The sequence below is a fragment of the Bos indicus genome, chromosome 15 (genome assembly GCF_029378745.1).
Source record: "Bos indicus isolate NIAB-ARS_2022 breed Sahiwal x Tharparkar chromosome 15, NIAB-ARS_B.indTharparkar_mat_pri_1.0, whole genome shotgun sequence".
Lineage (NCBI taxonomy): Eukaryota > Metazoa > Chordata > Mammalia > Artiodactyla > Bovidae > Bos > Bos indicus.
The window spans coordinates 1,971,313-1,994,970 of record NC_091774.1 but is presented as its reverse complement, the minus strand read 5'-3'; the positions used below and the strand labels follow the sequence as shown (position 1 = coordinate 1,994,970).

General features: G+C 37.7%; 1 protein-coding gene across 1 annotated transcript; it reads left to right on the top strand.

The window, feature by feature from the left end:
- The first annotated feature begins 24 nt into the window (after nt 1-24).
- On the top strand, nt 25-23,658 carry AASDHPPT (aminoadipate-semialdehyde dehydrogenase-phosphopantetheinyl transferase). The gene is made up of 6 exons (XM_070803280.1): nt 25-290; nt 1,808-2,033; nt 14,579-14,700; nt 15,318-15,479; nt 21,021-21,092; nt 23,413-23,658. Exons 1-6 carry the CDS (start codon nt 108-110, stop codon nt 23,575-23,577), a joined length of 930 nt encoding a protein of 309 aa, XP_070659381.1. The 5' UTR covers nt 25-107; the 3' UTR covers nt 23,578-23,658.

Here is a 23,658-nt window from a genome sequence, read left to right as displayed (position 1 = left end):
GCGGACGCACACGGCGCCCCGCCCCCCGCGCGGCGCCGGGGCAGCTGGGAGGGGCTCCGCCCGCGTCCGCGCCATCGATCCCGGGGCGGCGGCCAGGCCTTCGGTGGATGGTTCTCCTCGCCTGGCGACTCTGCGTGCTGCCGGCGATGGAGGGCGTGCGCTGGGCCTTTCCCTGTGGCACGTGGCTGCCGAGCCGCGCCGAATGGCTGCTAGCTGTGCGATCGATCCAGCCCGAGGAGAAGGAACGCATTGGCCAGTTCGTCTTCGCCCGGGACGCTAAGGCCGCCCTGGTACCGCGGGTCTTTTGCGCTTCGGGTCGGGGAGCAGCCGTTGGGGTGGTGGGCCGCGCAGTAGAGACCCCGCACGCGAGCCTCGGCGTCCGCGTGCGGCCGCCCCGGGCGACTCCGGGGTGTGCCCGGCCTAGTCTCCGCCGCCTTTGTCATCGCCTCGTCCGTAGAAAAAATCAGCCCCTCCCCCGTTGCATTTGAAAAGAGAGGTCCTGCTAAACCCTAAAATAGCTGTTCCGGAGGTCTGTCAATAGGATTTTCCTTATTTTTAAGTGTTAATCAAATTTTTTTAATTTCCTTGCTTGGGCCCATAGCAGTCTGAGCCTGTTAAATATCCCACCAGTCTCCCTGTGCACCGTGCACGTGGTAGGCCCTAAAAAATATTGACAGTATCACTTAGTTTAACCTTGCACACCGTAGAAGTGCAAGAGTCTAGCCTCCTTTTACCGATGAAACCGAAGCAAAGGAAGAATGCGGTCTTAGGCATACCTTGTTAACTTTTAGCTCAGAAAACACTATTTTGAATATAATCGTTTATTTTACGTGTATATTTTTAGCAACAAATGGAAAGTTGGGTTTCAAAATGATGTCTATATAGCGCAGTATGGCACAGCTTCTGAGTGCCATCTCGTCAAAGACTGTTATTATCCTGAAAATGTCCCTCTGTCAAAGGACTTTTTCGTTTGAAATGTAGACTAATTGATTTTTGAAGGCACACTAGTGAATATTTTCGTGAAATTCAAAGTGTTGCAGTATTTAAAGTCAGTGTTAGAACTGAAGGAAAAAAAAAACTTGAAAGATTTTGCAAAATGTTATCTACCTTGTTTTCTTATGTCCTCGGGTATTCTCTGTGATTTTAGACCTTAATCGGAGAGAGAGTGGACTGGGTATATGTGAAAAAAGATAGGTTATGTCGTGCAGTTGTGGAGGCAAGTGATAAGTACATGTGATCTAGAAACACTTGCACATGTGCACAAAGATGTAAGTACAACAGGATTGCCCACTGGGGAGTTTTTTTTTTTATATAATAGCAAACCAGAGCCAGCCTAAAATATCCAGTAATAGAGGGATAGTCAAGTTGTGGTACCTTGATACTATCAAATATGCTACATTTAAAAATGCAGAGGCCAGTGGTTATGTGCAGACATAAAATAATCCCCAACACTTAGAAATGAAAAAGTTCATAGTAGAATAGTACATATAGTGGGATTTCAAATAAATGGATGGATAGCAAATGCAAATGAGCATGTATTTGGATACTTAGAGAAAAGATGAAGGATGAATACTTGTCAACATTGGATACTTGTTGATGGGGTGGAGGGAATTGCTAAAGAGGGACTTCGACTTTTCTGTCTTCATAAGCATTTCTTAAATCTTAATGCAGGATATTTAATACTTACGTAGTTTTAAAACTTTAAGGAGTATTTTAGAAACCACAAAAATAGACTTTGTATGTTATAGGCAGTTTTACTTGAATCTTTAGTATAGACAGCAATACTTACCAAGTGTTTTATTAACAGGCTGGTCGTCTGATGATAAGGAAATTAGTTGCAGAGAAATTGAATATACCTTGGAATAATATTCGTTTGCAAAGAACTGCAAAAGGAAAACCAGTTCTTGCAAAAGACTCATTGAATCCTTACCCCAATTTCAACTTTAACATCTCTCATCAAGGAGACTATGCTGTACTTGCTGCAGAATCTGAGCTACAAGTTGGAATTGATATAATGAAGACTAGTTTTCCAGGTAATGTTGCATTTTTGTAATACATGAGTTGTTAAATATCTTGTCTTAGTTCTTGTGCTGTGCCTAGTTGCTCAGTTGTGTCTGACTGTTTGCAACCCCAGGGACTGTAGCCCTCAAGGCTCCTTTGTCCGTGGAATTCTCCAGGGAAGAAGACTGGAGTGGGTTCCCATGCCCTTCTCCAGGGGATCTTCCCAACCCAGGACTGAACCCAAGTCTCCTGCATTGCAGGCAGATTTTTTACGTTCTGAGCCACCAGGAGAGACCCAGGTTCTATCCCTTTATCAGGAAGATCAAACTGGTGGCCTTCCCTGGTGACTCAGATGGTAAAGAATCCGCCTGCAATGCAGGAGACTCCGGTTCAATATCCCTGGGTCAAGAAGATCCCCTGGAGAAATGGTTACCCACCTAAGTGTTCTTGCCTGGAAAATTCTGTGGACAGAGGAGCATGGTGGGCTACAGCCCATGGGGTCGCAAAGAGTCAAACATGACTGAGTGACTAACACTAATTAACTTGTTTAAAAAATAATAATCTCAATAGTGAGCTGTATTATGATCACTAAGCAGAGATAACATGTATTTGTATTATATCTAAATATATTTCTTTGTAGCACATTTATATACAATGAAAACAAAGAGCAAGTAGTTACTAAAATATTTATATTTTGCCTTAGAAATTTGCAGTTGATGACTGTCAGAACTGCTGACATTTATTGTGTGGTTGACTAAAGTAATTTTAATAGATCATAGGCTCTCTCAACTCCTCTGTAATTTTCATCATCACTAACATTAGTGAGCAGTTACTGTGTGCCAAGACATTTTACTCAGTGCTTTATGTATATTATATGTTGAGTGGAACTTTTCAGAAGATAAGTAACAGGATAAGAAGAAAGCTGTTAAAATAAGAGAACCAACATCTTCCTGATTTCATTGTGCAATTTCTTAATCTCCACACTGCATCCACCACAGGTTCTTTGCTTGTGTTTCCCTTGGACTGGAATATTTGTGATAACGTCGTGCTCACCTGCATTTCTGCACAGATAACTTATTTATTGATTAGCTTCCACTTCAGCTTCCACTGAAGGCTTTGTGGACCTTCAAAGTAAACCAGGTTGCTTTGTTCTAGGGTCCCATAAAATATATTTCCTTCATTCCAATAATATATTTCATTTTATAGTTATTTATCAGGATGATTGTCTTTCCACTGTACTATAACATCTAGCACCTTACCTCGTTCGAAGTAATGCATAATAAATATTTGTTAAATGAATGAATAAGCATTCTGTGCTACAATAGTAAGGCTTCAGAATATGGCTATGACTCTTATCTCTCCCTTATGTTGAATTTTCCCACCAGCTGGTTTTTCTCTAACCTGTTCATAAATCTATTAAAACTCTATTCTTTGTTCAGAAGGGAGCTGTACTAATTACAACAGGGGTCTTGACCCCAAATAAGCATCATTTTTTTAACCTCCTGAAATTGTTCTCTACATTTTGTATGCACAGGTATGCTTTTCTCAAAGAAAGGATCTGGTTTTCTGCAGGGTCATAGAAGGTGTATTGTGAAAAAACCACTGCTCTAGAGGATTCAGAGTGAGCATACAAATGAGCCTATAAACTTCACAGTTTTCTGTGTTTCTTATATGAATTTTCTCTTAAAATCAGAAATTACTGGAGAGGCCATTGCTTATTAGAATGCAGTCAGCACAATTACATAGTAATGGTTGGCTCATCAAGTTGGTATCTGCTTGGAAATTATGCCTATGAGACACAGATTTAATTACAGTTGGTTTAGTGGGCAATGTTGGGTTATGGTCAATACTGGATAAACAGGTAATTACGAAAGCAAAAAATGAAGATTCTGTTTTCTGTTAATTATATTTTATTAGCCTTTTTTATCCACCATCTTTTTTCTTTGCCCTAATGTGTCTAATCACAGTATCCAGGCCTTTTACTGTTTAGCTGTTTCATTGCCAAAAAGCTGTTGACATACCCAGTAATGCACTGAGGAAGAGGTATTTTCCAGTTTTAATTAGTATTGTTATTCTGTCACTAATGTTGGAAAGATTAATGGATGCAGCATTATTTCTCAGCAAGTAGACACTGGTTTACTTCACTGGCAATGCATTGAATTACTCTGCTTATCAGAGTGAGGAAACTGAGCAGGAGACATTCCTAAGATTAGCTAAATGATGAAGGGTAAAACTTAGTATAGCAGCAAGGGAAGTATTGTACTTTGTTCTGAATGTTGTTATTAAGATTATCTAACTTCATTTCAAGATGAAGCTAAACTTTGGGGGCATCATCAGTATATTGAAAGACTTAGTTCCATTACTCCCATTTTGTCTGCAGAGCATGGTAACCCACTCCAGTATTGCCTGAAGAATCCCACGGACAGAGGAGCCTGGTGGGTTACAGTCCATAGGGTTGCAAAGAGTTTGGACACAATTGAAGTGACTTAACATGCAAACATCACGTAGGAACTTGTGGAGTCTTTCCTTGTCACATTAGACATTCCTACTAGGTGCAGATCATTTCCCACCTTCTCCCAGTTCTCTTTGTTGCTGTGACAGGGTAGGAGAGAATTAAGATTAAGAAGTTTCTGGGCTTCTTCCTTCTAGCCAGATGCCTGCACCTACCACTGTTTTCTCTGCCTAATGGAGAGAGGAACCTTATACAAACGTAACTGGTGTATACTTGGCACTCAGTAATTATTTGTTTAATGAATATCCAGAGAAGGAGTTATTAATAGAAGATATTGGGGCTCTAGTATAGATAAATTGCCAGTGCAATATAATCCTAACCCTGGGGGTGGGTGTTTTATAGGTCATCATTATAATCTGTTGCACCCAGTTGGGAAATATTGGTGGTTTTTCCTTCCTTTTCTAATAATTTTTGTCTGCCTCTAAAGGCTTTTGCAGTTAGAAGTATAAGGATAGTTTTGTGAATTGTTCAGTTTTGTACCCATACTTACAAGATACAGCAAGTTAAGATGAAAGTGAAAAACCACCACAATATTGTAATCAGCTTCCAATTGAAATAAATTAATTAATTTTAAAAAAAGATGAAAGTTGCTCAGTTGTGTCCGACTCTTTTCAACCTGGTAGTCCATGGAATTCTCAGGCCAGAATACTGGAGTGGGTAGCCTTTCCCTTCTTTAGGGGATCTTCCCAACCCAGGGATCAAACCCAGGTCTCCTGCATTGCATGCAGATTCTTAGCAGCTGAGCTACAAGGGAAGCCCAAGAATACTGGAGTGGGTAGCATATCCCTTCTGCAGTGGATCTTCCCAACCCAGGAATCGAACTGGGGTCTCCTGTATTGCAGGCAGATTCTTTACCAACTGAACTATGAGGGAAGGCCAAGATAAGATAGATACAGTGTAAATATTATTAGAATTTGGAGAAAGACCCAAAATATTTTTCCCCATGAGTTTATACTTTGTAGTTCATGTTTTTGTTATGAACTTTTCTGGATATTAATTGGCAGGACAAAATGACTCAGTATTTTGAAATTTAATGCTAATTTAATAGCTTTAATGCTAATTTAATGCTAATGTTTTTGTTATGAACTTTTCTGGATATTAATTGGCAGGACAAAATGACTCAGTATTTTGAAATTTAATGCTAATTTAATAGCTAATTTAATAGCTAATTTAATAGCTTTGAAATTTAATGCTAATTTAATAGCTTTGAAATTAGTGCATCATAGAACTGCTTCTCTTGAACAGTTGCTACTGTTCAAGAGAACAGTAAGTATTAAGAACAGTAAGTATTAAGTAAGAACAGTAAGTATAAAGTAAGTGATGGTATTATATGATAGCTTTGATAGTCTATTTGTTGTCTCCTTCCACCATACTAATTGGTAGCACTATTTTAGTAGCTTCTTAATTGGTTCCCCCTCTTTACTTCTGTTCTCACTCAATACATTGTCTGTACAGAGTTAGAGTGGTCTTTAAAAATTTCTTTAAAGCAGTTGTCTTAAACTTTTAGGTTGGTTCTTAATAAAATTCATTCCTTTTAACATGACTGTGTCATCTTGTTGTCGCTTCTCCTTTATCTCTCCTTTTGTATTTTTATCTGTTGTCTGCTCACTGTTCTCCACACTCATCTTTTATTACCTTGAATGTAGCAAATTTTTTCCAGTTCAGGGTCATTTAAAAAATGCCGATCCCTCTGCCTGTTGTTCTTCTCACTCTTCTTGAGTACCGGAGATCTGAAGGCTGAGAAGTAACCAGTTCCAGTACCTCCTCAGAAAGGGCTTTCCTGACAACCTGCTCTTGTTTTCTGTCATGGCCTTTCTCATTTCTAATTATAACTTAGTTATTTGATTATTATCCTTCATTTCTGTTCCCCTTCATTAAATAAGTTCAGGAGCCATGCAGACCTAGTACTTAGTGTGTCTAGCACGTCGAAGGTGCTTAGTAAATATTCATTGAATAAACAAATAATAGAAATTCTCAATTTCACTTAAAATATTCCTTAAATTTGTTGAAAAGTTGGTTTGCAGCTACAGTAAACAGTGATGTTCATATCAGATTCTAGTTGGAGTATAAACTGCTCTCTTTAGTGAGCTGTGGTTACAAACAGTTCTTCCTTCAAGTCTTCTTCCTCACCCTCCAATAATCTCCCTAGCTGCTTCTCTCCTGCATTTGCATCCCCAGCAGATTCAGTTTCCAGCTTTGTTACTGTTGCAATCTACAGTCTCCGACTTAAAATTTTTCAACTTTATGATGGTTTAAAAGCAATTCAGTAGAAACCATACTTTTAATTTTGACATTTTCTCAGACTAGCCATATGTCGTAATTCTAGGCAGCAGCAGTGAGCCATAGGTCCCAGTCAGCTACACAGTCGCAAGGGTAAACACCCAGTACAGCCATTGTTTTCTTCACTTTCAGTGAGGTATTCAATGCATTTTATGAAGTATTCTACACTCTATTATAAAATAGGCTTTTTGTTAGATGATTTTGCCCATTTGTAGGCTAATGTAAGTGTTCTGAAAACATTTAAAGTAGGTGAAGCTAAGCTGTGATGATCATAGCTTAGGGGTATTAAATGCATTTTCAATCCTAAAATATTTTCAGCTTAACAGTGGATTTATCAGGATGTAACTTCATCATAAATCAAAGAACTGCATTCCACTGTCATTTCTGATCTACATTTTTAAGCTGATCTACATTCTTCTGGATCTGCATTTTGAAAGATATGCTTAGTTAAAGCATTGTTTTTGGTGGGGGGTTGGTTTTTTTTAAACTGGGAGATTTACAGCTGTCAAACAGCTTAAATAAGTCACACTTCTTTTTGTGTTCTGAACTGCTACTGGAAAAGTAGGTGTTTACTGGCAGGTAGTTTTTCCCTTTTCCCAGGTTACAGAATAGGTTTTTCCCACTGTGCAGAGGAATTCAGTGGGATCACAACATAGAACTTGTGTTTATTGAGCAACTTCTATGTGTTAAATGCTAAGAATTTGCAGGTACAAAATACTGAAAAATTCTATGGAACTGGGTTAAATGAATTTAAAGTTTTGAGGAAAGAACTGATGTCTAAGAAGAGTATACAAAAGTGAGCTGGAACTTGCTTTACTATTGTTTAAACTTATACTAGGCTTGCTGCTTGGAAGAAAAGCTGTGACCAACCTAGATAGCACATTAAAAAGCAGAGACATTACTTTGTCAACAAAGGTCCGTCTAGTCAAGGCTATGGTTTTTCCTGTAGTCATGTATGGATGTGAGAGTTGGACTGTAAAGAAAGCTGAGCACCGAAGAATCGATGCTTTTGAACTGTGGTGTTGAAGAAGAGTTTTGAGAGTCCCTTGGACTGCAAGGAGATCCAGCCTGACCATCCTAAAGGAGATCAGTCCTGAGTGTTCATTGGAAGGACTGATGTCATTGAAGCTGAAACTCCAATGCTTTGGCTACTTGATGCAAAGAACTGACTGACTGGAAAAGACCCTGATGCTGGGAAAGATTGAAGGTGGGAGGAGAAGGGGACAACAGGATGAGATGATTGGATGGCATCACCAACTCAAGGGACATGAGTTTGAGTAAACTCTGGGAGTTGGTGATGGACAGGGAGGCATGGTGTACTGCAGTCCATGGGGTCCCAAAGAGTCGGACACGACTGAGTGACTGAACTGAACTAAACTGAGGCGTCCTAAACAAAAAAGCATGATGTTAGTGAAAGAATAGACAACTAGTACTGATTAGTACTTACATGTAATATTTCAATTCAGTGGTTAAAGATTATTTATTAAGTGGTACATTAATCACTAGGGTAATAGCTTGTTGGCTACTTGAATTTTCTCTTCCATAAACATATTACTATTTTCTAATCCATATATAAAAGCTCTTTATGTACTTTGGATAGTGACACTTCTTTAATATCTGTTACAACTATTTTCTTTTTTTTTTAATTGTATTTATTTATATATTTATTTTCAGCTATGCTGGGTGTTTGATCCTGTGCGGGCTTTTCTTTAGTTGCAGAGAGCAGAGGCTACTCTAGCCATGGTATGCATGCTTCTCATTGCAGTGGCTTTTCCTGTTACAGAGTGCAGGCTTCAGTAATTGCGTCACATGGGCTCAGTAGTTGTGGTGCATGGACTTAGTTGCTCCTCAGCACGTGGGCTCTTTCTAGATCAGGGATTTAACTCGTGTCTCTTGCATTGGCAGACAGATTCTTTACCACTGAGTCACAAGTGAAGCCCCTACAAATATTTTTCCACTAGATTATTTGTTTATCTTGAATTTGTTTTTTTTGTTTTTGTTTTTTTATGTATGAATTTTATATATCTTTTTTTTAATTAATATATCTAACATTTCCTTGATAAATACTGAACTCTGTCTCATTTGAAAAAAATTAATCGGTAAAAGATTTACTCCAACAATAGGTTATAGAGTCTCTTAGTTTTTGTTTTAAAATTGTACCTTCTTTTTTACCTTTAAATATTTAATTCCTCTGGAATTTGTGTGTATATATTTTACATCGTATGGCACAAAAGTTTTAGCACCATCAGCGTGGGATAGATTAGTAATAAACATCTAAAGTGCCTGGAATAATTAAGTACTTTATAAGTAAATGTTAGCCTAAGGTGATTGTGATAGTTGTTACATGTGTTGAATGGTGTTTCTGAAATAGTGATCAGGATGTTACAATCAGCCAGGATGCCTGTGCATGTTCCTTGAAACCATCTCAGACCTCTCAAACTAGAATTTAGATGCAGCCAGTGATTCTATACTCAAAACAGTTTCTCAGGTGATTGTTAGACATACTAGTGTTTGGGAAACACTATTAGATGTAAATTTATGGAACCAACAAAAAGATTGTAACTTGTCAACTTTTTCTGATGAGTAAGATTATCTGAAAGCCATTAGATCCTTGTTTCACGATGTACAACAAAGTTAATTAGAATTGGGTTTTAACAAAGGTTACTAGAACACAATAGAATTGTATATTTGGCCAGACTTCTGAAAGAAGGATACCTTTTAAACTTAGAAAGGTAAGAAGAACCCACAAAGTTGGCAGATGTCATTGATTTCATGTTAAGTCTCTTCTCTGTCACAAACAGGGGCAAATAAGACACAAAGAGGTAAATATGGTTAATATTTAAAGTACTTTGTAAGTATTGCTAGAAAAGCCCCTTAAAACTTAACCTAACAATGGACTAAGGGCTTGATAAGACATTTCACAAAAGAGGAGTGATACGTATATATAACAATTACTGCAGCAGCCTTAAAGCTAATATTTATTAAGTACTTACTAGCTCCAGGCCAGAGAAGGCAATGGCACCCCACTCCAGTACTCTTGCCTGGAGAATCCCATGGATGGAGGAGCCTGGTAGGCCGCAGTCCATGGGGTTGCTAAGAGTCGGACACGACTGAGCAACTTCACTTTCACTTTTCACTTTCATGCATTGGAGAAGGAAATGGCAACCCACTCCAGTGTTCTTGCCTGGAGAATCCCAGGGATGGGGGAGCCTGGTGGGCTGCCGTCTATGGGGTCTCACAGAGTCGGACACGACTGACGCGACTTAGCAGCAGCAGCAGCAGCTCCAGGCCCAGACTATTTATATGTTTCTTTCTTGAACTACCCAACTCTTTTCTCCCTATCTTATAGCTTAAGAAACAGCCATAGAAAAGTTAAATAACAGTAAAGAAGTGATACCAAGCAGAATGGCTATCATCAAAAATAAATGCTGAGGACTTCCCTGGTGGCCCAGAGGTTAAGACTCTGAAGTAAAAATTTAATAAATAAATACTGGGGAAGGGAGCCCTCCTACACTGTTGGTGGGACCTAGAGAATGTCAATACTGAGAGAAGTCAGTCAGGTAAAGAAGGAGAAATATTGTATGATACCCCTCATTTGGAATCTAAAATGATACAAAGGAACTTAACTTACAAAATAGAAAGAGACTCATAGACTTAGAGAATGAATTCATGGCTGCCAGGGGAAAGAGGGAAAGGGGTAGTTAGGGAGTTGAGAATGGACATGTACACACTGCTGTATTTAAAATTGATAACTAGCAAAGACCTACTGTATAGCACATGGAACGCTGCTCAATATGTGGTAGACTGGATGGGAGGAGTTTAGGGGAGATGGCTGTGTATGGCTGAGTCCCTTCGCTCTTCACCTGAAACTATCACAACATTGTTAATTATCTATACCCCAATACAAAATAAAAAGTTAAGTGATAGAGCCAAGATTTGAACATTTGACTCCAGTGGCGTAACACTAAAGCTGAGTATGTGAATGTGTCTGTATATATAAATTGTTTGCATTTATGTATTAGTTTCCTAGGGCTCCTTTTCCCCTGTATTCTCACTTGTGTGTCTATATATAGTTTCTCCTTAAAGAACACCAGTCCTCCAAGATGACGTCATCTTAACTTGATTACATCTGCAAAGACTGTTTCCAATAAGGTCACATTTTTAGTCTGGGCATGAGTTTTAGGACAACTAGACCCTCACAGTTCAAACCCGCCTTATTCATGGCTCAACTATATAAATTATTTTTTTAGTTGTGACCTTGATTAATTGATCATTGCAGAACACTTAGTTAATATCTAGTGCTGCTTTCCCTAGAGATTAAGCTGTAAGTTGGGGGAATCCTGTTTTTCTCAACCTGGTTAGTTGAGAAAATTCATTCTTTAGACGTTATTATACCTTTATGTATGTACTTTATGTACTTAAGTTCTTACCTGTCTATTAAATCGAAGGTTGTAATAGACATGAATTGTGTTGGTATTACTTAGAGGCTTTGCCAAGTTATGTAACTAATGATTGTGTCATTTTCAGCTAGTTTGAGGGTGTTGTATTCTGATATTTCCTACTGGTATTTTAAATTCCAATATCGAAGATAAACTGAGTCCTGAACAGAGTACTCATCCAGTGCGTGTGTATTTTCACCTTAAGTCACAGTGTGGCACTGTGGTTGTTTGGCTGAACATTTACAAAGCTGTTTTCTGTTGCTGTCAGTCTATTTTTTTGTGGCATATGATGCTGTCAAAAGTATATGAAAATAGTCATAGCGGATTTTTTTTTTTAGTGTGCATGATCAGTTACTACTTTTTTCAGTGATTGTGCTAGATTGCTTTTTTATGTTAAATGAGTGTTTTTACTAGCATGACTAAATTTTTTCCTTGATTGCCCCATCATATTTAGGTAAAAATCATAGGACTTTTTTTTTTTTTTCCATAGGACTTCTTGAAGGTTATGAAATTACAGCCTAAAGAAACCAACGAACATAATGACACTATATATGAGAATAGGCATATCTGTTAAAATTTTAGTTTTTGTTGGATAGTATTCTGTTAAAGCTGCAGTTCTATTCAAAATGGGGTTCCCTTGTGGCTCAGCTGGTAAAGAATCCGCCTGCAGTGCAGGAGACATGGGTTCGATCCCTGGGTTGGGAAGATCCCTTGGAGAAGGGAACAGCTACCCACTCCAGTATTATGGCCTAAAGAATTTCATGAACTGTATAGTCCATGAGGTCACAAGGAATCTGACACCACTGAATGACTTTCCCTTCCACTCAAAATATAAAATAGTGTCTTCCAAATTCAAGGTAGCTGTTCATTCCATTGTTATTATTTATCCTGTTTGTAACAGAATCTATTCAAAAGAAAACAGTTTATGATTTGTGTGTGTTTAGTGCTCCTAGTGTTTAAAATCTCCAGATTTTCTTCTGTCACTTTGGAAAAAACAAGCTTACCGTCTTTACTTTCTTTAGTGTTTTACCTGTCAAGCCAGGATATACTAGTGATGCTTGCATTAACAAGACAGTCTTTATTAAGGGGCTTAAGAAATAAACACCAGACTATCAAAGACTGTTCATAGCCCCAAAAGGGTTAGAATCCTCCCAGGACTCCTAAGATCCCAGTTTAATATTTCAGTGCTTTTGCATGAAATGACTTTACAGCTTTGCAGAGCTATTTTAGGAAGTAATAGGTCTGTGTGTGTGTGTGTGTGTGTGTGTGTGGAATCTACCTTTTTAAAATTTTTATGGTCTTTACGGAATTTGTTACAATACTGCTTCTGTTTTGACTTTCTGGCCGCAAGGCATGTGGAATCTTAGCTCCCTGACCAGGAATGGAACTTGCACCCCTTGCATTGGAAGGCAAAGTCCTAATCACTGGACCACCAGGAAAGTCCTAGAAATGATAGCCTTATAAGCCTGTATTAATATGAATACAAACAATAAACATTAGTTGATTCATAAAAATGAATTGTAAAGTTCTCATTCTTGAGAACAGTAGAGGACTAAGGAGAAGATAGATAAATCAAATGAGTCTGATGAACTTGAAAATAATTGAGGATCTTTGCCTTGAACTAAAGGACCACATACCATTGGAGAGTCATTAGAAATATTTCCTCTGTAAACAAGAGGAGGCTGCTGCTACTGCTGCTGCTAAGTCGCTTCAGTCGTGTCCGACTCTGTGCGACCCCATCCCTGGGATTCTCCAGGCAAGAACACTGGAGTGGGTTGCCATTTCCTTCTCCAATGCATGAAAGTGAAAAGTGAAAGTGAAGTCGCTCAGGCATGTCCAACTCTAGCGACCCCATGGACTGCAGCCTACCAGGCTCCTCCGTCCATGGGATTTTCTAGGCAAAAGTACTGGAGTGGGGGATGGTGGGGGAATTATGGGCAATTCTGTGGAAGAGCTGGTTTTTAATATTTCCTCCCCTTGAGATAACCATGGAAAAGATACTTTTGGAGTGGATGATATAGTTTGCATTCTAACTGTTGAATTCTCATGGGGTTAGTTAGTGATTAAATGCCAGTAAAGCATGAAGTAGGGGGATTTGACATCTTTTTTCTTCCCAGATGTGCTATAGTTCCAGCCAGTTGGGAATGTCAGATTTTGAAGTTAAGTATTTTAGAAATGGAAGTTCAGGAGTAGACAAATTATGTTAATAGAACCTGCAGAAGGACTATTTCAAGAGGCTTGCTGGAAGTAATGGAATCATGAAATAAGGATATAGGGCAGTAGAGCATTTAATTTACCAGGTAATAGTTAACATACATTTATTCATATAGTAAACATTTATGATTTACCTACCTTGTTGCTGGGCTTCCTTGGTGGCTCAGATGGAAACAAATCTGCCTGCAATGCAGGAGACCTGGGTTTTGATCCCTGGGGGATCAAAATGGGAAAATGCCCTAGAGGAGGGCATGGCAACCCAGTCCAGTATTCTTGCCTGGAGAATCACATGGACAGAAGAGCCTGGCGAGCTACAGTCCATGGGATCACAAAGAGTCAGACACGACTAAAGTGACTTAGCACGCATGCACCTTGTTGCCAGATTTTTCTGATAGACTACTTAGGCTGTAATTGTGTGAGAGCAAGAACCATGACCAATTTGTTTTTAACTATTAGTTCAGTTCATAATGGTATAATATTTGTACACATTCTGCATAATTGTAGAATAAATGGATGATGATAGAAGGTTCCTGTTTAGTAGTAAAGATAAACACATAATATTTTGAAAAATGTAATATGAAAAGCATACTGTATAATTTGTAATATATAAATTACAAATTTAGCTCTTAATTGTGGGAATCAGATTCTTCGAGTTCTATTGATTTTTTGGATGCTGTGTAATATTTTATTGTCTGTATAACAGTATTTTTTTTTTTTAATGAGCCAATAGAACAGAAGTCAAAATCTATTTTTATTTGGAAAAATCATATTAGAATACATGTTTAAAAACAGTTATTGTGAAGGAAATAAGTGTATATTAACTTTCCAGTTATGTTATTCACTTAAAAGAACATTTCTTAGCTTTCTACCAATTCCCCCAAAATTATAAAGAAATTGTTTCTGATTTTCCTGTTAAATAGCAAAGTAAAATTCTAAACCTAAGTCACCCTTCTATTTCTGGACTAACCCGCACTTATCTTGCATGTTATCCTTTTAATTCTCAACTAGCTTTGATTTGCTGATACTTTGTTTAGCAAAATTGTGACTGTATTCGAAAGTAATGTTGGACTATTGTTTCCTTTTGTGTGCTATCTTTAACAGTTTGGTAATTCTCTATTTCCTCAATTGACAGGTCGTGGTTCAATTCCAGAATTTTTTCATATTATGAAAAGAAAGTTTACTGACAAAGAATGGGAAACAATCAGAAGCTTTAAGGATGAATGGACTCAGCTGGATATGTTTTATAGGAATTGGGTATAATTTCTTTCTAGTTTTCAGAGTAAGCCCCTGTGTTGCTAAAAGCAGGAGCAAAAGTCCATTGGTAACCCTGTATTTTGTACAGTGTTCAAAGTACATAAGTCACTACTTGGGAACTTCATGATTTTTATGTATACGTTATTATAATGACATTTAAGAAAATTTAACATATGTTTAATACTCAATTAGAAGATCCTTACTCTTAAAGCTAAAATAAGACATTTTATTTATCATTATTAGTAAAGTTTAATGGTTTCTGTCTTAAAGAATCTCATACATATTAGAACTTAATTAAAAAACATTTACATAATATTTATTATGTACCAGAAGACATTACTGTAAGCCTTTCTTAAGTTAGTTAGTTGTTATAACCCCATGACAAAGGTACTATTATTGCATGTTACACATGGGGTAATGGAGGCATGGGGAGCCCAAATGGTATGTCTTCAACTTTCACAGCTGGCTGGCCTCTGTGTTAGTATAAAGGTGAAAATAAGTAGCTTATACTTGTAATGTAGTAGAGAATTAAAAATCCATATGTTTTAAGGGTTGAAGATTTTATGAACAATTATATCTCCTAAAGCTCTAAGAGAAAATGTCTGTCTGTATCTTAGGCACTGAAAGAAAGCTTCATAAAAGCAATAGGTGTTGGATTAGGATTTGAATTGCAACGGCTTGAATTCGATATATCCCCGTTAAACCTGGATATAGGCCAAGTTTATAAAGAAACACGTTTATTTTTGGATGGAGAAGAAGAAAAAGAATGGGCATTTGAGGTAAGAAATTTATCAGAATTGCTATAAGAATTTTCTTATTTTGTGCATGTGAGTATAAACTCAGCTTGGGGAGGCTAGTCATTGAAACTTGACACATTCGGAATCCAGTCTGGATGCTCTGAAGGTGAAGTCAGAGATACTGGGAACACGTGTAATGTTTAAGCTGATGCGTGAAAGATAAGTCATAGTACATAAAGTAAAAGAGAAGGGACAAGGAGCTCCTGTAATAGAACCACTAAAGGCCGCCATTCTGTCACTGTGCTGAGGTGAGGGGGGTGGAGAGAGATGCTGATTCAGGCTAATAAGATCATGTTAGGGCATTATGAGTCGGTTAATATTTTGGTTTCTTACTTGCTTTCTGTCACTAGCAGTTCCTGGTTGCTAATGAGAGAAATCTTAACAAACTCATTTTAGCCAGAGAGACATTATGATAGGTTATTAGGGTGATTCATATAACCAAATTGCAGAATTGGCTATAATTAGAGACTGGAAAACTCAGAACTCTTTTTATCTTTTCTCTTTTGCCTTCCTGGCTTCAGTTTTCTCCCACCCACATTTCTCATTCTATACACCAGCTTTCTTAACCTTATCTAGGTAAGGTTCCTTATGTGGCAGGAAGCATGACTTTCTACAACTCGTACAGGTAACAATTTACAGTTTAAAAACCCGCAGAGATCGGTGAACTCATTGGTTCAATTCGTAAAAGCTCTGGAAAAAACATTCCATGGCTTAGGTTGGATGTTAGTTGACTTTCTCTTGACCAGACGTAGCCAAGGAAGTGTGTTAAAACTGGTATCAAGTGTTCGTAGCCCAGCCAAATGGTCTGTACTATAATGTGGTAGTTCTTGCAGTCATCCCCTGAATTGTGTGCAGAGAATGTCAGTATCCAGAATAAAGAATTCATGATGAGTAGGTAAAATAGGAGATGTTCGTTCATTTTCTCAAGGGAATTTAACAAGTTGTAAATAGAGAGTTGTAAGATCAGAATCATATTTTAAGACCACATTCTCTGTATGATGGTATCTGGAGGTTAAGGAAGTGAGGTGTCAAAGAAGTTATCAATTCTGTGACTTAGAGGACTGTCTGTTGAGATACTGAATATTAGAAAACAAGTGGGATTTAAGTGTGAGATACCATAGAAACATCTAAGTGAAGGTTTTGAGTGGGCAAATAGAGTGAAAGACTGGGCTAAAGGAAAGAAGGTAATCATTAACATGTGAGTGGTAGCTGAAACCATGGGATTTACAGTTGCAGCAGTGAGAGTACCTAAATTAGAATTTAGAAGGACCTAGTACAGTCCTGAGAATGCTGTTTAAAGGTGGGATGGAGAGGAGACTGAGGAAGAATAACCAAAATATAAATTAAGTAGAGGCTTCCCTGGTGATCTAGTGGTTGAGAATTCACCTTGCAGTGCAGGGGACACAGGTTCAATCTCTGGCCAGAGATCTAAAATCCCACGAGCTGTGGAGCAGCTAAGCCTGAGTGCCACAACCGCTGAGCCCCCTTGAGCTCTGGAGCTGGAGCCTCGACAGAAGAACCCGCACAACTCAAGGAAGATCTCATATGCTGCAGTGAAGATCCCATGCAGCCAAAAATATATATATAAATATTTTTAATGACAGAAAGTAGTCTTAGGTGATCCAAAGGCAGAAAGTTAGCAAAATTGCTAACATACCAAGATAGGGATTCTGTCAGTTAAAGAGTAAAGTATATTTAGCATACTATGTTTTTTAATACAATTAAAATTTTTTTTCTCATTTTGAAAGGGGCAGATGTCAGCCATTTCATTCATGGAGAGTCCTTTATTCTTAATGGTGCCAGATGAAATAGACCTAGTAGCAGGGTAAAGAGGAAAGAATCAGTGATTGGGCCAGCTGTGCTTCAACTTTGTAGGTGACAAAGATGTCTGAGTTCCTGTGGGCGTGTGAGATGCTATGGAAAAAGGGCCGAAGTATCTTGAAAAGATACCTAAGAGGATTTCCAAAAGAAAGAGGCAGTGGGCATTCTACTGTTTATTAATTGCTAAGGGTAGTATATACAAGAAGTCAGCTCTTAAATGCACTGTTAGGCGCAGGCAGTGGTATAGGGCAGAGGAACAGGTAGTGTTTCTCTGAAAATCCCTCAGATGCCCGCTAAGCTAGCCTTTGGATACTTGATGTGACCCAGGGTTCTAAAAAGTAGATTGCAACAGTGTTGATCATTACTTTGCCTGTTTTCCATCACTTTCCTCTCTGCCACCTGCCTGAAGGAAACCAGAGGAAGAGGAAGGTGAGGCCAAGAAGAATGTGTCTTAAGAATTAAAATAGGATTTTTTTTTTTAAGCTGAAAGTGACTGAGGAGCTACCAGGTTTGCCTCAGAGCTTGTCCAGGAACTGGGAATGAAGATCTACCAAGGCGCATTTGAAAACATCTATGGAAGGAAAATTCTTTATTGAATTGAATGTACTTGAGCATTTTGTCCATTCAGGGTACCAGTTAGGAAAATACACAAATAATATGTTAGATACATATATTTAAGTGTGGACTATTTATTATACTGTGAACAGGCCTGGGAAGAGAGAGTGACCTTAACAGAATGAATCTGGTGGTATGGACAGCCAGAAGCCAGGGTTTGAGGGGAGAATGATGAGCCTGGAGTCAGGGGAGGCATGCCTAGAGTCAAGGAACACAGATGGGAATTCCTGTTGGCATCTCTGAGTCCCCCCACGAGATAAAGAATGAGCGTTTAGGCGTGCAATGGAGGGATGGCTGTGATCACAGTGGACACCTGTGGTGTAAGTGGTCTTCACTGGCCTTTCCTCCCCATCTGCACTCTTTTTATCCACTGAATTCACCCACACTGGATACTTGATATGACCTAGGGTTCTAAAAGCTGCATTACAACAGTGTTAACATTACTTTGCCTGGTGAGGCATAGTGAATGAGGGAGCACCTGGAGTCAGGAAGAGAGATGTATCTCATGGAGTTTCTCAGGGTGCGCTAGTTGTCAGGAACCCGCCTGCCATTGTAGGTAGACTGAAGAGACATGGATTTGATCCCTTCAGTCAGAAGGATCCCCTGGAGGAGGGCATGGCAACCCACTGCAGTATTCTTGCCTGGAGAATCCTATGGACACAGGAGCCTGGCAGGCTGCAGTCTGTAGGGTTGCACAGAGTCAGATACGACCCAGGCAACTTAGTAGGCACACATGTATCTAACACCTGGAAAAATAATACTCTAGAAGTATGAATTCTTATGCCAAGAGGAATCTTGTGTTTTCATAGGCTCTCAGTTTTCATAACCAGTTCCTATTTGGAAAGTTAAATTTACCATCATTGTTTAAAATGATGAGATTAGATGAAACAAATTCTTTGCTTTACTTTTGAAAGGAGGCGTTTTAAACAGTAGAAAGAATAACATTTTATGACAGATTTTACTCAGCACTTTACCATTGGGAAAGCATTGTAAAACTTGAATGTTCTAAGTTAAACTTTGTATTTTATCTTATAAACAAACTAAAATTATACTAAGAAAATGACATACAATTTAACTGAAGCAGATTAATCTTTGTAGTCTAATCCAAAACTACCTCTTGAAAAAATAAAATATTGTTTCTTTGGGTTTGTTGGTGATTTTAAGGAAATTTTTGCTAGTAAGCTTAGAAAAAATTTTAAAATTTAGGAAGTCTTAAAGTTAAGTCTTAAGTTCAGTAGTATTGAATGTATGGCCTTAACTTTAGCTAGCTACCTTGCCAGTTTCCTTTTTCAACTAATATTATAGACATACTAGGCAGAAGGGATTTAGGGTAAAGTTAATTGCATAGAACTTTTATTCTGGTGAGACACTGAATATTAATGTTCGATAACTGGAATCACTGTCAAATAACTTCTTTAGTTTTGCGGTGTTAAATTTCATATTTATGTGATGTTGATGAGGGGTGAATAGATATGGTGAATATTTTGAAGTCAGTCTCATTGAATTTTGGCTCATTATGAAGTAAATAGACAAATTGAGCAGGGTACCTTGGCATTTTAGAGGACAGACTGAATGAAAAGAGTCTGCTGCCCATGGTTAACACTGATATTCCACCTTAGATACAGATACCACAAAACTGCTGATCTAAGTAGTTTTCCGAAAGTAGCTATAGCCAAAACACCTCTGTGTTACAGTGTTTGTATTATCAATATATTCAGTGTAAAGAAGGGAGGACCATGTTGAAAAAGAATAGTTCTGTTTATAATGTTAATAACAAACTTTAGCCTATTAAATCTTTCTCATAGTTATTTTTTCCTCTTGAAATATTTTTCTAAATTTCTCTCTTTTGAATTTCTTTTGTTTTTTTACAAATTTGGGTATCTTAAGGTACAAAGATACACAGAGGAGGATAAAGGATGAAAAGTCTCTAACATTATTTCTGATTGTAGTTCCTATTTCAACTGATTTCTTATGGAGTGCTGCCTTAGTAAAGTGGCTTCTCAGTGAAATTTTGTTTAGTTGTTCATACTTTTCTCTAGTAACTGCCTCAGTGTCTATTTTAAAGCCCCCTCTCCATTTGTCTCACACATAGGGGAAAACAGGAAATTGAGTTTTACCAATGAGTTTCCACATGATTTTCCTTAAGCTGTAATATGTAGTTAACTAAATGCTTATAAACCAATGTTGCAGACTGGTTTTTTTTTTAATCAGTTTAAGCATGTACAAAATAAACATCACCAATGAGGGCAGATGGCTCTCTAGACATGCCTCTGGGTATGATGCTTTATCTATATGGTATTCCTATTAAGAGTCTGTAATCTAAATAATCATTAAGAGCCATCAGACAAAAAATAAGCAGTGTTTATTAATTAAAAAGTGGGTGGAGCTTGTATCTTAAAATATTAGTGTCATAAAAGACAAAACATTTAGCAAGACATGGCAACTGAATGCAATACTTGACCACAAACTGGTTCCTATACTGAAGGTGGGGAAATGGTATAAAGGACATTATTGTATTCTTCACAGAATCTGGAATACAGAGAGTAGATTTAAGTATTATTTCAATGTTAAATTTATTGAAGTTATTAACTACTGTGGGTATGTGAGAGTGTCCCTATTAGAAAATACATTGCAATATTTCAGTGTAAAGGGCCAAAATGTATGTGACTTTACCTTAAACTATTCAGGGGAAGTTTGTGTGTGTGTGTGTATGGTGGTGGGTTGTGAGATTTTTTTTAGATGAAAATAGAACTGTATCTAAATTTCTATACTTAGTATTCTCTGTTTGCTGCTGCTGCTAAGTCGCTTCAGTCGTGTCCAACTCTGTGCGACCCCATAGAAGGAAGCCCACCAGGCTCTCCTGTCCCTGGGATTCTCCAGTCAAGAACACTGGAGTGGGTTGCCATTTCCTTCTCCAATGCATAAAAGTGAAAAAAGTGAAGTCCCTCAGTTGTGTCTGACTCTAAGCGACCCCATGGACTGCAGCCTACCAGGCTCCTCCATCCATGGGATTTTCCAGGCAAGAGTACTGGAGTGGGTTGCCATTGCCTTCTCTGATTCTCTGTTTACTTATGTTTTATTTTTCAGGAAAGCAAAATAGATGAGCACCATTTTGTTGCAGTAGCTCTTAGGAAACCCAATGGATCTAGACATCAGAATGTAAGATTTCTCTGTTTGCTTTTTTTTTTCCCTAAAAAACATGTATTAAAGTTGAATTTGTTATTGATGGAAATAATTGTTTTATATCAGGTAGAGGTTTTAGCTTTTTGTTTTTTTTAATGATAGACTTTAGAAGTGTTCATTATCTAATCCTTAAGATCATTTGGGTTTTCACAGAAATGTTTTTAAAATATGTTACCTGCTACTTCGCATTCAAATACACTTAAATATTACAAAGAAAAAATTTTGGTAGTACTCTTCCAATATTCATATTTTCAGTAGAAATTCAAGATAATTACTATCTTGGTCATCTTAACAATGGTTTATTTCCTGGTGAAGTGGGGCTGTCGTGAATATAAGAAAAGTTATGACCAGCCTAGACAGCATATTAAAAAGTAGAGACATTACTTTGCCAACAAAGGTCCGTCTAGTCAAAGCTATGGTTTTTCCAGTAGTCATGTATAGATGTGGGAGTTGGACCATAAAGAAAGCCAAGTGCCAAATAATTGATGTTTTTGAACTGTGGTGTTGGAGAAGAGTTTTGAGAGTCCCCTGGACTGCAAGGAGATCCAACCAGTCCATCCTAAAGGAAATCAGTCCTGAATATTCATTGGAAGGACTGATGCTGAAGTTGAAACTCCAATACTTTGGCCATCTGATGCGAAGAACGGACTCATTGGAAAAGACCCTGATGCTGGGGGAGATTGAAGGTGGGAGGAGAATGGGACAACAGAGGATGAGATGGTTGGATGGCATCACCAACTCAGTGGACATGAGTCTGAGTAAACTCTGGGAGTTGATGATGGACAGGGAGGCATGGTGTACTGCCGTCCATGGGGTCACAAAGAGTCGGACAGGACTGAGCGACTGAACTGAACTGAATATAATGGTACTAAATTGAGGGGTAATGAATAATGGGATTATCTGTCAAATTGATCTCCTTCCGCTTTTTATAGTGCTCTCCTAAATTATTCCCAAAGTGTCAAACGTGTGAGAGACCTTATGATATATTCTAGCATAACATCAATTCTTCCAATTAAAATCTGTTTTTACTTTCTTTTCCTATTAATTGGTAAGTTGGGAAATTTTTTAAAAGAGAAACCTTAGGGTCTTGACTCTCAGTCTACATACAGTTGTGATTCTATAGAAGTATTTATTTAAGGAATACTGATAATGTTACAATAATTGAAATTAAATGCATATGATTATTTTAGGGAATCTGCATAAGGGAATGTAGTGCGATCAGTATATTTTCATCATTACTTCTAGGATAAAAGCTCAGTACAGATCATGCCTTGGATAGATTAAAAAAGTAAAATTCTTCATAGATTATTTTATTTTAAAAGGGACGACATGTTAAAATTGATTCCTTTAATCTGAAGATGTTCTGAAACAGGTTAGCTGTCCTTGTATGCTGAAGTCTCAGCATTACCCTTTCTGCAAATACCTTATGATTCCATAGAGCTTTATATTTTTTGTAACATTTGCACATAGCAGTACTGTATTTCCATGAAGAGAGTCTATTTGGGCAGCAGTATCATAGTGAGAAAAGGGCAAGGGTTCCAGGTTCAGGTCTACCATTTAAGCTATGTTGTACACTTGTATACATTGAATGATCTTACTGAGCCTCAGTTTCCCCATCTATAGAAATGAGGTAACATAACCATATCAACATAGTAATGAGAATTAAATCATATGAAACATATTGACCCTGTAAAAGCACTGCAGAAGACCCAAGTACTGTCTTTACTAGAATGTATAGAATGTTAAAGACAGTCCACACTGGGCTGAGTTTATGAACAAGGGGTGTATCACAGAGTGTAAGATATAATTTCTATTTAGTGTTGAATGAATCACTTACTAATGAAGTGCTACATCTCTAAGTAGTTACAGCAATTTTATTAGATGCACCCTCTAGAGTATTTCTCAGAAGTTTACCTGGTGGTCTCTCCCTGTCAGAATAACCCACTTGTTTGTTAAAGTTATCTATTTGGGGATCCTTTTCTACTGAATCAGAATTGTTGGACGTATGGCTCAGTAAATCTACATTTTAAACAAATAACCACAGGCAATTGTTACCTACAAAAAGTTTAAGAATCAGATTATTTCATATTATTCTTGTTTATATTGACAGCACTAATATAAGAAATAGAAACAATTATCTAAATCCCACTGTGTTACTTAATGTTATTGAAGTGTAACTTAATATTATTGAAATGTGATTACTGATTTCTTATTTTCCTAATTATAAAATTGACCATAAGATTAATACACATTATAATTTTGAGGTAATCTAAGGGTTTTTTTTTCTCCCTTTTAGGTTACATCTCAAGATGATTCTAAAGCAACCCAGAGGCAGTTTACTATTCTCACCTTTAATGATTTAATATCATCTGCAGTTCCTATGACCCCTGAAGATCCTTCATTTTGGGACTGTTTTTGCTTTACAGAAGAGATTTCAATAAGAAATGGTACAAAGTCATGATATGATTTTCTGAGTAACAAAGGGAAGTGAAAACTGTAGTCTTCTGTATTCACTAAAAAATAAATGCCTGAGAGTATCAAA

Coding starts and splice junctions, on each gene's coding strand:
- AASDHPPT (XM_070803280.1), top strand. CDS start 108: ATGGTTCTCCTCGCCTGGCGACTCTGCGTGCTGCCGGCGATGGAGGGC. Junction 291..1,807: donor GGGACGCTAAGGCCGCCCTG/GTACCGCGGGTC, acceptor TTTTATTAACAG/GCTGGTCGTCTGATGATAAG. Junction 15,480..21,020: donor AAAAAGAATGGGCATTTGAG/GTAAGAAATTTA, acceptor TTTATTTTTCAG/GAAAGCAAAATAGATGAGCA.